At 34.3% G+C, this 17,181-nt stretch overlaps 1 protein-coding gene across 3 annotated transcripts; it reads left to right on the forward strand.

Annotated features, from left to right (window-relative positions):
• The first annotated feature begins 956 nt into the window (after nucleotides 1–956).
• LOC118263704 (proton channel OtopLc) lies at nucleotides 957–15,721 on the forward strand. Of its 3 annotated transcripts, none has more exons than XM_035575854.2 (14): nucleotides 957–1,152; nucleotides 6,220–6,323; nucleotides 8,451–8,612; nucleotides 9,389–9,553; nucleotides 11,982–12,096; nucleotides 12,314–12,416; nucleotides 12,683–12,796; nucleotides 12,884–13,335; nucleotides 13,412–13,511; nucleotides 13,645–13,817; nucleotides 13,894–14,008; nucleotides 14,105–14,259; nucleotides 14,762–14,908; nucleotides 15,460–15,721. In XM_035575854.2, the coding sequence occupies exons 1-14, from the start codon at nucleotides 1,144–1,146 to the stop codon at nucleotides 15,631–15,633; spliced, it is 2,088 nt and encodes a 695-aa protein (XP_035431747.2). In that variant the 5' UTR covers nucleotides 957–1,143; the 3' UTR covers nucleotides 15,634–15,721. The 3 variants fall into 3 exon arrangements, with proteins under 3 accessions (XP_035431747.2, XP_035431749.2, XP_035431748.2); XM_035575856.2 differs by lacking the exon at nucleotides 957–1,152 and adding an exon at nucleotides 5,367–5,501; XM_035575855.2 differs by lacking the exon at nucleotides 957–1,152 and adding an exon at nucleotides 5,779–5,995.
• Nucleotides 15,722–17,181: the final 1,460 nt, after the last annotated feature.

Genomic DNA, 17,181 nt, shown 5'->3' on the forward strand with positions numbered 1-17,181 from the left:
GTTAACATAGTATGTATGTATCAATAATACCTACATATATGTTAGGCCTAATATTGTACTCTCACACTGCGGCTATGAATGTTTACAAACATGAAACATTTTCGGGAATTAGTTAATCCAATGAAAAGAATATTTTAGTATATGTTTGTAAACACGATGTTTTGACAGCAGTTTGAAAGTTCCATAAGAAATAATCATGTAAACACAGATAATGTCTTTGGTGGAGCACGGACATATTCGGGCTAAATACTTAGAAAAAAAAAATCTAGTTCTATCTAAATTCAAATTCTAACAAGAAACATGGCGCCCTTGTTGGTTCGATTTTCAAAACCTTTCTATAGAATTTTCTCGAAGACTATAGAAACTTCAAGTTTGAATAACTTTGTGAGCTTGTACTTGACTGATAATATAAATGAATTTAGGCAAATCTTTAGAATTGAAAAAATACCAATATCGATTTTCAATACATTTTTAAAGTATTTTCTCGAACACGAAGGGGAAATGTAAACATCTCTGATTAATGTTTATTTTCCTTGTTTTGTCAATATTTTTATGGGTTGTACTTCGATGGTAGGTGAACAAACTAAGACGACTGCTAAAGATATCTGCTTAATCATTACAATTCAAAACGAAGCAGGTAATATTATCCGATTCTCTGAATAAAACCGACTTTTGAGGTTTAAAAATTCTAGACAAAATATATAAGGTCTTAATCAAGTTCGGCAATAATAATCAATTTGCATCTATTCTATTCAACCAATTTTGAACAGTAAAAAATATATATATTCCCTTTCTCTTTTTATACAAACTAGATGTATCGTTACTTTTTAATTAACCGGAAAAAACCGGTTCATACGACCAAATAAAATGGCAACTTGAGAATACAATGAGAAAAAGAGAAACATTCTACATTGTAAATAGATACGTATTAGGTCGTGTTTTATAAATTGATCGCACAATTAGCGAGTGCCTGTCGTGCTGTCTACTTCACGATTGACAGCGTGATAGTAAGCTGTCAAAATTATTGTTATTCAAAAAAAGAACGTATCGAACGGCCGTGACAGTGGAATGGTGGTCGTAATAATGTTGTAATTTAAAAAATATATTTCTTTGTATTTTTATTTAATATTCGACGGGTGAATAATGCCTAAGGTGAGTTATATTATAATCATTATAAAATTAAATTTTTATTCATTTTCTAAAGTATAACTATAATTTACAGAAATAAATAAAGTACTATACCCATAATTACTTACTTAAATGTTATTTCAAGTTTTCCCTAGTATATCTACTTTATAACTCAATTTCCCAAAACCAATATTAGTAAAATTTAAAATAAATATTTGTATTTTACTACACTACACAAAAAACTAACACACCCAATATAAAAAAAACAAATCCCGCAACAGTCAAATAACAAGTTTTTTTTTTTGTAAAATAAACAACGTTATTTTGCAACCAGCCTGTTTCGAAAGGCATACTTTAGGATTAACATGGTGCGTCGATGGTGAATAGTTGCGAATAAATTCAACGTGCATGTATCGATACACGAAGAATTTCTGTTATAAGCAGCTGTGTAGTCGATGCGTATTTGCACTGGCATTTGCTCTATAGAATCACGAGTTCAAATCTATATTTTATTATATTAATTCTACGTAGCATATGTAAAATTACGTCTTTTGACATGATTTCTGGTAGCAAGGCGTATTTTTACTACAATTCTTAGTATAACTCTACACTTTTTCACTTTTCTTTAAATTATAAGTATTTGAAATATTAATAAATATATAAGTTTTCTCTTACTATGTTGTTAGTGTTATATAGTATTTCTATTATACCAAACTGAAACAAATTCGGTGTAATTTTGCACGTAGACAGCATGTTACGCTTTGCTATGCTATACTATGAACCCAAAATCAGTTTGTTTTGAAACTAATGTTTTCATTTTTTTATTATATAATTTCAATATTCCACCTAAGACAAAAACTTAAAAAAAAGAAAATCAAGCTATTTTCTTCAATCATCTCAAAACACAAACACAACAAAGAAAGCAAACCAACAATGTCACCAAATAATTTACTTGCAACAAAAGTATTTATTTAAATACATAAGCACCTTTACATAGGCAAACATATAACGAAGTATTTGCACATAAGAGAACATTGCTGGAGGGTGCAAATTAACTCACCTCACGACTGAAGGCGATAATACGTGCATGACGTTCCAACACTTACAATACTAATTTAAATTGGTTTTAGTCTAATGGAAACATTTTTTTTACTGTGACAATATATGGAAAATGTAAACAATACGTAGAATAGTAGGTATCTGTCAATCTAATTGCTGTGACATGAAGTTTTGAACATAACAGTGGTAGGTATTGTTAGTAAGAATCTGCTGACTAACGGGTTTACCGGGGTTCCGACTCATAAAGCAGGAGTAGGAACGGGGTGATTTTTAGTCAGTAAGAGTCTGATACTCCCTCTTGATGGGAATGTACGCAATGCACGATTTTCTCCCACAAAATAAGGTATTATTAGTAAGTTGGTACTGGAATGAATTTCATTACCTTTATCTTTCTTTATTGGCTTTCTTATTTAAAATTCTTAACTACATAGTAATGGTATTGAGCAAGAATACAAATAAGATTCAAAAAATAATATTGCTTGCTTAATAAGTAATAGTTACGTAATTTTTGTTTGAAAATCAACTACAAGTACATATCTAATCGATTTTACCATTTCCATAAATCAAAACATGAGTAAGGTAGGTATCTGAGTTACTTGAATTATATTTATGAATTAATCACGAAAATACTCTATAAAATCTCTTTTAAATGGTATCATAGAGCAACAATATGTAGGTACTAATGGACAAATTCACTTAAAATTTTCTTAACATACTTGCAAGCAAATATGTGCTTTATTATAATGCCTTTAACGTACCTACGTAAAATAAAAGGAGTTTATAATTTAATAAGATAGTAACAACTTCCAAGAAATAGTATCTTAATACATGCATGTTTTCTACGTTATCCTGTTTCATATCTTAACTGTAGCATATTACGTAAGAACATTAATTAATATCACTATTCAGAACTGCATCTAACAAAATGTAGAAACATCTAATTAGTAACTTTATTCATTGGATTCTAGTTCCACGTTTTATTCTAATTAAAAATATCGCTCTAAAGAAATATTCCGTATGCATATACATATATAAATTGTTCGTCACGCCTTTTCTCCCCAAAAGGGTAGGTACATTATGACACATAATGCCACTGTACAATGCATACCCATTTTTTGTAACTCCCATGTAATAGGGAGTGAGTATTTCCATATACCGGGCAAATTCCCACCCGTGCTACTACTGAGATTTTTTTCGAGAAACCGAAAAAAGGATGCGGTAAATGATTTCAATAAAATGATTCATCGTCATCATCGTCATTTCAATGGCTCACGTTCACTCCAGGCCATTCACCTATCGGCAAAGACGACAACGTACATAAAAAGTACCAAATCGTATATAACGTACTACGGCTACTAGTCACAAACCCTTTTCCCCAAACAAAACCAACTACAAAATTCTCAAACCACCACTTAGACAAGATAAACTTAAAAATGAAATTGCCGACAAAATCTACCGCAAGATTCATAGCCGCTTGTCTTCGCTCCAATCTCCGAACGAAACTTTAAACCATATATTCTTGGAGTATAAAATGTTAATCCATTCTTAAAGACACACGTCCAACTAAGTTTTTCACTTCAATATTAGTTAACGGTCGTTGTTTGTGTGTCTGTGTGAATCTCAGTAAGTTTAAAGTGCAGCGACATCGTTTGGCATCAGGTGCGATACACTCACGCAAATATTTTATGAAAATACCTAGATTATTAACACTAGTGATGTGGTTGTTGTCGATGTTTTTGTTATGAGTGTGGTGTTTTAATACTACTTTTGTATTAGTTGTTTATAAGTAGGTAATAAATAACGATTGTTAAGATTACACCGTAATTATTTACCAGTAAATTAACTATTTATTATTCGAAAGTTGTGTGATTCGAAACCTGTGCATTATTACTTATTATTCGAAAGTTCTTTAAATGAGATATCAAATACTTAATTAGTAGAATGAAACGTCGTAGAAAAAAAATAATATGGCGGAAATCATTCATTGCCAATTGTATTTTCTTAGAGATAAGATACTAAGCCTTATCAAGATGAAAACAGCCGACCGCGATTGCAAGCCTACAACAATACACAAATGCATCTTATCAGAGAAGTAGAATTTAACATGCCGCTACCGTACCGTACGGTATTTGTCAACCATTCCGATATGCAATTTAAATCACTTTATTATTAAAGTGAATTAAATTATCTGATAAAATGCACGAACGTGCCGTACATCATAAAGTAAATAATAGTTATTTTATTTTATAAAACACATACAAAACTTATAAACATAGCCTCACTAATATTAATTACCATACAAAAATAATTATTATAAAGTAACTAAAAACTAAATTTATAATATCGATATCGAGTGCGCGTTATGTTGCCCGTGCCTAGCGGCGGCGTACGGATGGTACGGAGGGGTGTCGGCACCGCGGCCGCATCCTACAGCCAAACGGTAAACACTTTGCTGTAATCTCGAGATGAGAAAACTTTCAGTTCTCTTAATTCAGAAACTTATTCAACAACCTAACAACCTTAGAGCGGACCGCCCGGCGGACACAAGACAAACAAACTCACCATTTAATCTTACACTTTGTACTACATTAAAATAAAAATCCAATTTTCTTAACTAGCCTTTATGTACCAGCTCTTGAAACTAATGTAACAGTCACTTTGTGTATTCTTTAAACATAGTCATAGACAAACATTTGAGCGCAATTATCTTTCGTGGCTTAAGAATTTTCTGGAGCATGTCTCATTTATCCGCGGTATTGAAAACCAACTCTCTAGGTCATAATTTCTACGATGATGTAATAAGATTAGGTCGCAATGGAACGTAACATCTTATTAAAATTTTCGAAACATAAAAAATTTAAATAAAAACATTAACAATATGTAACTTATGCGAAACGCATTTAAATCCACGAATATGGATCGTAATGGATGAACATAAGACCACATTGAATTTGATCATGGACTAACTATGTTTTTCAATAGATACACTTACACATTTGTTTACTCTTGTAAAACTATTTACCATGGTCATCATTACACAACTAATAACACTCTTTTGCGTGGACTAGATAATAGAGCAGATACATAAAAGAGTCAGGTGCAATTTAATCACAAAAGAGAAACAGTTAGCGGCTATTTACGAGAAAAGTGATAAGAAATAGCCCACACACTCCGGGCCTCATAACAGAACCAAAGATCGAACATAATACAACCTTTTACTTAGCCAAGATACTTTCAAGTGTTCAGTTATTTTCATTCTTAATTGTCTTATAAATAAATAATTGAAAAGAAAACATCGATCCCTCAACTTAAAGGTAATCAATTTAATTTTCTATTTGTATTAATTTTAAACTAAATAGACGTAATTGTATAGACAAAGTGGTACCTACTTAACTAGTGACGTATACATCTACATTTGGATATCGATATGCTAAGATCAATTTAATCAGTCAAATGACAGGAGAAGTGTCGTTCTCAAGTGGAACATGCTTGCGTTAAGCAAACAGACATTAAAGGATTAAACGTAACATGTGTAGTACCTACTTTATATGTCTACTACATCACTGTAAACAAACGCATGTATCTCGCTCACCTCAGTGTAAGCTAGCATTACCCGACGACCGTCCGTCTCCGCCATATCGGATTTTTATACGCAAAAATGTATAGATAAAAAACATACTCACGCCAAGCGATTTGTATGCTGTGTTTATTTTCGCCTACTTGAGACAAGTAGGTAGTGCTTTGTACCTAAGTTTAGGGCGATGAAAACATTTATTAAGAAAAAAGCGATTGTTGTTATAATAAACAGGTGGGTTCGTTTTTACATCTATTTTCAGACAGAGATTAGATAGACACAATAAAAATCATGACATATTCATTTAAATTACAAATAAATCAAATAAATATACCTAGACTAGACGCCGACGTCTGCACGCCATTCGCATAAGTAACCAAAATATGTGTGAATAGTATTTGGTCATGAAGAAGTAATTAAGGAACAAGGCCACTTGTGATAATCGTGATATTTTGTAGATGAGTCCGACCAATAGAAGCCCACTGTGCGAGCCGACAGACCTACACCCAGGCGTCACCGTCACAGATATGGACACTGTGCACGAAGAAAATGACAACGACAGGTATGTAATCTGTTAATTAATTTAATAAACTTTTAATGAGAGTGGTAGATAAATCACAGTAAAGTAATTCACAAGTGAAAAAAAATATAGAAGACACTTTCTGTATAAAAATCTGAATATTTGTTAGTTATATTTTTCCTCTACACTAAACAATTTGTTTTTAAAATCAAATGAACCACCGGTGATTGAACTCCGAAGCAGTTAATTCAAAAATATGACCCCAATCGTATTACACCTACAAACTCGTGTCTATTGACGTGTGTCAGCCAGTATTCCATTGTGCAAGCAGCCATTCTTTTTTTAAAAAGCGCGGGGAAATGGATACGTCCGCGTCGGTTGGCTGGACAAGCCTTAGTCGTCATAAACAAAGGGTAGATACTAAGCATTTAATTAAAGTTTCTTTTAAACCGCATTTTCCTTTGTCTCATGACTCTGTTTTATCTGTTATCTAAATTTTATACCGGACCTGCTGCATGTTGTTTATGCCAAGACTGCGTTAGATGTTTAAGTCGTGCGGCCGACTAGATACATTTTAAGTACCTAGAACAATATTTGTAGAGCAACTTAAGGATGCTGCTACATTCTAATTAAAAAAGTTTAGTTCTTCAGCAGTAAATTCATGATTTTTATTGTAACTGTAATACAATGCAGGTCGTAGGTATTTTAAGGATTCAGAATATTTGAAATGAATATCACAGGTAGGTAAGCATAAGGATATAAAAATCTAGGTGTGTTATTCTTTTCAAATATCAATATTTTGTGCATACGGACGTTATTCAAAATAGGTTCAGTGAGGATACAACGAAGCTTAGGAAGACATTTCCGGCGAACGGATGCACATTTTGGAGATTTTGCGCTCAGAACCCTCCAGTCGAAATAGTTCAATACAAGTGCAGTTCAGACGTTTCTTTAAATATTCATGTTACAGTGTGTTCGATTTTAAACGAACATTTAATATTTTCAGCGCAACGCACTCTATCCGAGAGTGCAAAATAAAACACATTAATAAAATAAAAAAAATATGCAACACAGTTAATTCTTTTAAACGAACCATTTTCATCTTTAAATCTGTCAAACAAAAACGTTCAATGAAAACTGGGACAATTAAAACCGGCTTAATTTCCATGCATCCAACAAAGTTTTCCATAATCTTTTTCCCATGAAAACATGATCATTTTGGTACACAGACGCTGTCAATGCGGCCGACATTTTTTGTGTGCTGCGATTTTTGCCGTCATATTTTCAAACACACTGTATTTGAGCGAGAAGTTTTGAAACGCATACACAAAGAGGGATTTCGGTGCAGTCGCAAAGAGCTTCGAAAATATTTATGACGTTTGATCGACTGCTTTGTATCGCGATACTCCCGCCTCCTACACTACTGCGCGGCACACGGTCCTAAAGGACGGGTTGCTGTGTACACAAACAAAATTCAACACTAATCCTAAATGCAAATAGTATGTAACGTTAAAATATGTTTTGCAGTAAGTATTTGTACAAGTTTCGGTCATAGCGTCTCGTTTCTATCAATCTGACTGATGTGTTTTAGAATGATCAAGATCCTACGAATTCATGTTAGGTTTTTCGTCCACGTCTCTTTGAAAAATGCACCTTTGTCCACCTTCTGCACAAACATCTACCAATCCTTTAAAAATGAAATTGTGTTATAAATAGTTTCATTACTACTTACTATGAATACTGTGATATACATTACGTCAGTCTGCCAGTAAAATTAAATATCTATTGCATTTTATTCGCAGCAAACAATAAGTACCTACTTTTCATAAAAGACTCAGAAATTAAATTTTATAACTTATTATTTAAATTAATTGAATAATGATTTAATGGAAATATGTCACTTCTCTGTTTCGTGTCTACATTCTACCTTTTGTTGTATGTATGCCCAGTTAATTGGTATTTTTAATTAATTTTGTACATTTATAACGACCTAGTTTTAGTATTTAAAAATTATATATAAACTTGATTTTCATTAATATGAGTTTATGAATTATTGCGATTATAATTGGTCAGGTCGGTTAAATATTAATTGTTGAATTTCGTATTAGGTATAGGTTATTAGTTATAAATAATATAAGTGTTTAAATAAAATACAATTTGTGTTTCAAGCGATGAGTCATCATATTCGGACCTGGGCCGCCTCCGAGAGCGGACCAAAGCCATGCTGGGTACACCTGCAGAGCCACTGGTGCAGCTTTCACATTCACAACCCAACAGCAGAAGAATGTCATCGGATATCGAAGCCAAACTCGCTGCCAACTTGAACACAAGGTATTTAAAACAAACAAATTACTTATCGTACAGAATCATGTTCTTCTATTATACACTCAACCAGTGACGTTATTAAGAGTAAGAAGCCGTTTGCCGACTTATTCCATATGAAAAAAAAATCCTGATGGTAAGCAATCGACGCTACACATAGACATCCACAACACCAGAAGAGTTAGACGTGCGTTACCATTTATGAATTGACGATTCGAGTTTAGAAATATTCGGGGATTGCGAATGGGTGGAGGGTTGTATAACTTAGAGTCAGTTTTAACAGAATCACAGAAACTGTAACGTTGTTTGTATGCGTTTGCCTGTAGATAATATTGTCCTAAAGAACCTTGGGTTCAATAACCGCTATTCAGGTTTTAAGGCCGATTAATTGGTTTAATAAATCAGAAAACTGTCCCGATGTATTGATTTCAACGAAAATTCATATACTGAAATAAATTCTCTAGAGTATTTCAAGGATTTATTTCAGTATGACTGCAGCCATGCATGCCATGCCACCATGCCTTCACCAGCTATGGTGTAGTGCGCAGCAGGCACTAGCGCAACGTGGCATAGGTTTAATACTAAGTCTTTGTGTGATGCACAACTTACTGTTCCGAGTCGAATTGTGAATGTCTGGTATGTTTTGTTCATAATAATAGCACACACAAGATAGGAGAAAATTGTAGCACGTGGCCTAGAAAATCCTAGCAAAAAAATTAATTGGAATTTTACTCTTAATCTGTATCTAACTATAACAAAATCCTTAAAACATAAGATAATTTCAGACGGCCATCAGCGATAATCGCAGCGTTTCGTCGTCCGTCGCAGGCGTTGGCATTGTGTGCGGCTACACAGCGCAGGTTTCTGTCTGAGCTGTCGCCGCATTCACGCACGTCTGTCGCCTCCACGTCACATGAGAACCCGCCCTCAGCCGCCGAGATATTGGGCCAGTAAGTATTGCGTTGTACGTTGAAACTAAATAAAATTAGTGGAAGGATCTTCTAACACGGACATTATTCAAAAGAAATGCAAATTTCTGCAATTACGATGTCTAAGTAGGGAATGAATACCTATTATTGGGAAGGTTAATTTACGAAATAATTACTGTACAGAATTTTCCGTGAGGAAACATACTTTTCCGTACTACCTACATGAAATTCCGAATCTGACACTCCTTCAGACCAGACTAAAAGATGCATTAAGATTAATCTAAAACTGCTTCTTATAGGATACTACTTATTATGTTTCCATATTGCCTTATTTACAGGCCTGTACTTATGTACAAGACCATATTTTAAAATACCGACTTTTAGTGCCGAATTGCGAATGTCTATAGAAAACTTTTCCGACTAGAAAACTTTACACGACACCTGTATCATGTTTAACACCTACATGGCTACATTTGCAATAAGAAATATAAATCAAAAAGCCAGAAAATCCTTGAGTAAATATTCGTAAGGCTGGAACGCACAGTGTACGATAAATCAGAGTGAGCCGGCAGCGGCACATGCCCGCGACACGCGCATTGCACCGCAGGATCCAAATACTTGACATGGGCCTTCACACCGCAAACTTACACTATTTCAACCATTTCCAGGAACCTTGTTAAATATCATCATTTTGTGAAAATTTCGTCTTATTACAATTTGGGACTTTTTAAATTCTTTTTGATGAAACAAATTCGTATTGTGTATTTTTTATGTCTATTATGGCAGCCTCGTTATAATATGGAGTCTGTATTGATACTAATACTTTTAAATTCACAACTATTATACTTAAAACAGATATGTGACTATACTCATTGCAAAAAATCTTGTGTAGTAGTATTTTTATAAGAAATCTATGTAAGATCACTATTAAAAACTAATATCCCACTATGAATTATAATATCTAATCACCTTTTACGGCATTCGCAGTAAAAAACTTTTATCGATATTTATGAATCAATAATGTTCTATGAAGTAGGGCAACGGCTTGTAAACTTCCAAGAATTTCTCCCGTAAAATATCATTGAGAGAGGTTTGTTTCCACGATCTATGTGTTTGTATAATATAGGTATATCTGTTTGTTTGTTTATTGTATCGTTTGCTTTGTCAAAGGTCCTTTTAAATCTGTTCAAACGTTGAAAAGTACTTATATAAAAAGTTGGGTATTAAAAACTAATAGAAGGACTGGAAATTTTAATTGAATAGATAGTTCTAGGTAACTTGTAACTGTCCGCTTTGGTTTCTCAATAAATACACTAATTATTACAATGAGACTAAAAACTAAAACAAATTAATCTAAAGTACATGCAAATCGTATTTCATTCTACGTAAAAATTACCATTACTTCTATGACTTCCGTGATTATTTTACAAAATAATTTCAAACCCTTTACAATAGAAAAAATCATTTGACCAATAACAATCGATGGCAGTTAATAATAAAGCAACAAAAACTACGTAACAACATCCAAAATGGCGGTATGCAACTTCTTCATAACCTAAAATACGTAATGATGTCACCGCTCTAGTTATACAGGAGAGCAGCCTATTTAGAGGTAAATATTATTCAGTCGGATAGCGTCATGTAGTCCACAGACAATGAAAAGCCTCCGTCGCGTCAAAACCATTGAAAAGCACCCTTTATTTGTTAATAGATAGACATGTTCACAATGGTACTGTGAACATTCAAAGCAAACATCAACTATACGTATGTAATTAGATTGTGAAAATGTTGAATGGAACTTGCTGTGGCGTTTGATACAGTCCTACACTACTGTTGTTCCTGCTTTTCATATTGTGTCGGTTGAAAAGCTAAGTGTGAAGACTTTTTAGACCTTCTCTGCGTAAATAGTTATCATTCGTTACGTGAAATCTATCTTATCTTATATCTCTATAAGCTCACGTGATTCCACGAGTACGTATTCTTATTAAACTTACTAAGTAAGTTTAAAAAGAATAGTTTTATTATAATAGTTTTATTCCTTATTTTTTTGGTATTTTTAAGTTGTAAATAATGTGTTAGTTTAGATTAATAATTATTCCTAGCTACTCTATTAAAATCCGTATAGTATTATTTATTAATATTGTTGCTCGTTGCCTGATGTAAATGAATAAATAAACAATAAAAAAGAAAAAAACCATTTAACATAAAAAGTTAAGCGGTATGCAATAAAATAATTTGATAATCTTTACTTTGTAACTTAAATTATGGATGTGGATATTACTTGAACCAAAAGTTTTTTCAATGAAAAACAGTACTTGCAATATTAATATATTAATAATATTCTAGCATATATTATATTATCATTAAAATGTAACACTATCATGTCTAGATTAAGTAGGTACATAATTTTTATTTATGAAAATTATTCATATTATCATCTCCTTTTTAGTGAGGCTCTCAGTAAAGCACTTTCGGCTTTATACGCTAAGCTGCTGGTGGTACTGGGCCTCGCTTTCCCCATCACTGAAGTCATCGCCGGCGGAGTACCTGATGGCTACTACCAGGTTAGACACTTATGAATATCTACGAAAAAATGCACTTGAAATTTCGATTTCTATAAATAGAAACGTATACTTTATCTCAGTTACCGCGTCGTTACTATGTCACGTGACAATTATACCGTATTTTTTGAGATAATGTTAAACTGAAGTGGGGCAATCCCTGTATTAACTGTATTATCTTTGTCTTATTGATAATGAATATTCTTCTTTTCTTTTCCAGGGATTCTATTTATATCTCTACCTAGTATCTCTAATATTCGTAGTGTTTCAATACGTAAATATAATGCGACAAAAGGCTGTCAACCTAATCATCCACGACTATGGTAAGAGCTTACAATTCCTTTCAACAAACACAATGCCTCCGTAAACAATAAGATCCACCAACATGCTTAAGTAATTAACCACATTTGCTTAACAAAATGAGACATTAAAATCACATTTGTTTGCATAATTACTCCGGCAAAGAATATTACCTTCCTTAGTTTTCATTCCACTAACGTTTTCAGCCATTCGTATAAATGTGGCGGAAAATTTAACTCTACGTATGTTGTTTAACGACAAACTATATGTATACAATTAATTTTTATAGAGGACACTCTGAAAGAGGATAGAAATGGGAAAACTACACCTGGAGAAAAACCAAAAATAATAAAAGAGAACATTTCTCGCTACGGCAGTTTTTATCTGAGGCTTGGCGGAATTGGTAAATTGAAAGCATTTATGCAATTTTTATTTTTACTTTTCAACTTTCAATTTAATTTGATGCGACTTTTTGCGTTTTATTTTTTAGCGTTCGGCATTGGTTCAATGGTGTACAGCGGTTTAGAATTGGGTGAATATTTCGAAATGACAGATAAGTGCCGCTCCATCCTGTCAGTGATTACACCGGCTTTACGAATGGCCCTAACTCTGGCTCAAATGCAGTTCATGTTCCTGACTAACAAAGACATAGAATCAGGCACGTTCAAACTCATACAGAGATTTGGTTTTATGCATATGGTGGCAACGAATCTATGCGAATGGTTGTACGTGCTGGTAGAAGAAACGAAGCATGAAATACATCATTTGGAGCATACGATACTAGCCCCAGTTAATGGAACCCAGCACGTTGCTGATGTCATTCCATGCAGGAGGTCTAACATCATGGGTGCACTTCTACAAAATGCTGCACCTTTCCTCTTCCCTTGCACGATCGAGTATTCCCTGATTTGTGCCGTCATATTGTACGAAATGTGGAAAGAGGTAGTTATTAATACATCACCTTTAAATATTTAAAGTATTTGCACGAGCTGTAAGTAATAAACTAATACAATTACAGGTCAAATGTACTCCAGAAGACTTTGAGAAGAAATTCAATGCTCCTAAAAGTAAATCTCGAAACAACTCAGTGACGCCTGAGAAAATTCTACAGCAGTTTGGTAATATTCCACTTTACTACAACTACATTTTTTGGAGGTCTCAAATCTTTAATTACCGAAAATGTTTCAAATACGTTATTAAAATCTTTTGGTCCATCCATAACAATCAAATTGACCTGATTTTCTTTTTCAGCTGGTATGTTAGGCGTAAGTTCTCCCCACGGCAGTCGCACCGCTCTCCACCACTTCTCCGTCGACTGCTCACATGCCCACCGTGGTCTCTTCGCTGGGATCTTAATCATCGTCTTCACCATCATTTCGCTCATCATGTTCTTCGTATTGGCTCACAATCAAGAATTTATCACTGTAACTATTTACACTATCAATGATATAATTGATATTATTCTTTATTTCTTCTTCAACATGAATGTTTTCTTTGCAGGACGCCATTTTTGAAGTAAACGTCTGCGAGTTGATTTTATACTCATTATCTTTGATAGCTTGTATGACAGCTTTGATACAAATGAGAGCATTAGCTTATAAAAGGAAATCTAAAGGTTTGTCCCTTGATTATTTTTTAATATATTATGATTTTATTTATTCTATTAACATCTCAGTGGTAGTACTAATCGTGTGTTCTGTTTCCTTCTTAGCTCTACTAGGCCTTGATCCCTTCCTATTGATCCTGGCGCAATCTGGAATGTTCGTATACTGCATGTTCAGTCTCATTGGAAGTCATCACACTCAGGATTTGAAAGACAGTGTTGGTTTAACTGGATTCTTCTCCGAATTCCTGTCTCTCAACCAGGTAAGCTCCAAATAGTACGTAAGTTATCACTTGGTACCATTGGTTAATATATCAACATTAACGGCGCGTTATTATGATTAAAATTACCGATGTAAAGTGATGGAAACGAGCCGTAGAATTTTGACATAAGCTCCATACAAAATGTGTCAAAATTCTACGGCTCGTAACAATACCGATCGGTAGTTTAAACAAATTGGAACGCGCCGCTATAGATTACACGATTCGATTTTAATTGTTTTTTATTATGATTAAGATTATGATGAGAAGGGAAGGAAAAGAGTGATAGATTTAACAACGTTTTTGTTATTAGATAAGATGTTCCTTATACCAATACTGTAATCTCCAAAATTCGTTTATAGATGATCACAACCACAAGCGATTCCCGTAACAAAAACCCTTTATTGATTCTATAAATAATTTCATAATAAGAACGTCAATTCAAAACTCCAGTCCATTTCATTCAGAGCACATTTGCTCTACTAAGCCAGTTTGCTTTTTCCAGACTATTCTGCAAACTTTATTCATAATTGACGCTTGGTGGCGTCGCAGCACTACGTCGGAACAGCGGAGAAATAAACCGGGACGACAGCTCGTCACCTTCCTACTGGTCGCTAACATGGCGATGTGGGCCATCAATACACTGGAGAAGGTACGCTTTTGTAATTGTACGATGGTAATATGTTTGTTAAGGTTGTTTTGTTAAGATTCTGTAGATAGGTGGTAAAGAGAATATTAAGGTGATATAATAATATGTTTATTCGTCTTTTAAGGCGGTTTAAAGATTGGGCATATATGTACGTACTTTTAGGTGGTGTAGTGGTGGTGTTATGTTATGTTTGGTGATATTTTAAACTATTTTTTTTATGATAGTCGATAAACAATTAGTCTAATGGTAACACAGAATAGACAAAATAATTCTGTGGATGGTAAGCAATCGCCGCCGCCCATGGTTACCTAAAACACCAGAAGCGTTACAAGTGCGTTACCGGCTTTTTAGCGGTTAAGAATTTAAGGGTTGTTGGGAAATTGGGGATTAGGATTATTGGGAATAATTGGGCGTCCGATAACCTCACTTACAGAACGAAACGTCTATTGTCTGTGATACCTTGGTATCACTCCGGTCCATTCGTGCCGAAGCATGACTCTCCTACACTTAAAACATATTATATAAAACTTTATGCTATCCCCTTTAAATTCCAGAGTCGCGCCGAATTCCGTCCAGCACACCTAACGTTCTACGGTCCTTGGGCATGGACCATCATCACCCACGTCTCCATGCCACTGGCCATCTTCTACCGGTTCCACTCCACCATCTGCCTCTTCGAGATCTGGAAGAACTGCTTTAAGAATAAGCCTATATACTTAAACGTTTAATTTTAAGTAATTAATTATTATTGTCTATGAAGTGATAAGAAAAAGGATACAATTTAATTGTAATGAAAATAAAATATTTCGTACCTGATTGTACTTGTTTTATTTAAAGGAATAGGTTGCAATGCGCATACTAAATGTAACTAAGTTTCCTTCAGTTATGTTACTAGTTACTATATAAATAAATCATTAAATAAACCCCATGTAAAAAAGGGTGAAAGAATATAGTTGAGTGCACGGTTGGTGACAACCGGCTACCGCACAACATGTAGCGGGTGCGAGTTCGATTCCCGCACAGAGTAACTCTTCATGATTCACAAATTGTTGTTATGGGTCTGACTGTATTGCGCATGTGAAATTGTATGCTTGTATACGCACCCACGATATAAGACAAAATCTGAGTGTGGGGCAACGTTCTGAAAAAACTAACTAAAAATTGAAAGTATTCTTCATCCCACTATAGACGCACCTGTCTGCCTGTATAGAGTGTGATACAGTTCTAAAGGTCAAGAACCCCAAGAAAGGATTAAATCATAGTAGTGATATTGGATAAACCCGAAACAACATCGTGCTTGTTTTCATCATTTTCACAGGGCCATTGTATATTTACCCTCTCGACAGTCAAAATATAAAGACCAAGTTACTTTTACAAAGATTTCTTTGTTGACTCGTCCGCTGATACATGGTGCATTGCTATCATAATACGCTGGATTAAAACTATAAGGTAACCTAACCAAATAAGGCCTATGCCCCAATAAAGCCTATTTTGAAAATTTCCCTCTTCCCGATGTCAAATGGTCGCCAAAGTTTGTAGAAGTGTGCATGCACATTACTTAACTAATTTGAGCACAGCAAGCAACCCGTGCCGCGATTATGTTGGAACCTACAGACGAAAACAATCACGACGTGGAGCGCACTTTAGTTTTTATAAAATTCGCGTAGCGTAAACTGTTAGTATTTTTATATTTATCAGTATACGACGTGCCGTGTTTTGTCTGTATGAGAATTATACATTTAGCCATCTCCTCACATTAGTGAAATAGCTATAATATCTGTGTATTTCATATAATCGTTGTTTTGTTTACCTATGTGCCATGTCCTAATAAAGCCTACGAAAAAACGTGTAGGCCTTATTACGGCATAGTTGTTTTTCAGTAATTTCATAGAAAACGGATCACCAGCTTCTGTCAAAAAGAAAGCCAATGGATTTTGCAAAAGATGGAAAACGCTGTTAAAATGGTAGAAAGGGGTAAACGGGGTGAATAGATACAGTAAAGGGGTGAATGGATATCGGGAAATTCTTCATAGTATCTATTCACCCTTCGAATTTTATGCACCCTATTTTACCCGGTAGGCTGCTGAAGCCAGATATAACTTCCAAAGAAGTACGCATCATCTAAAGAGTGGTTTCCACTACACGAAAGCTAGGTCGGTCGCTAAATTGGCTACAGAACAAGAAGTTATTCTCATTCGTTTAACTGATGCTGGGGTACCGATGACTTCAAAGATGTTACTTGGGTATTACATGATGAGAAACTCGTTTAGCCTGAT

This window comes from Spodoptera frugiperda, chromosome 27, assembly GCF_023101765.2.
Source record: "Spodoptera frugiperda isolate SF20-4 chromosome 27, AGI-APGP_CSIRO_Sfru_2.0, whole genome shotgun sequence".
Lineage (NCBI taxonomy): Eukaryota > Metazoa > Arthropoda > Insecta > Lepidoptera > Noctuidae > Spodoptera > Spodoptera frugiperda.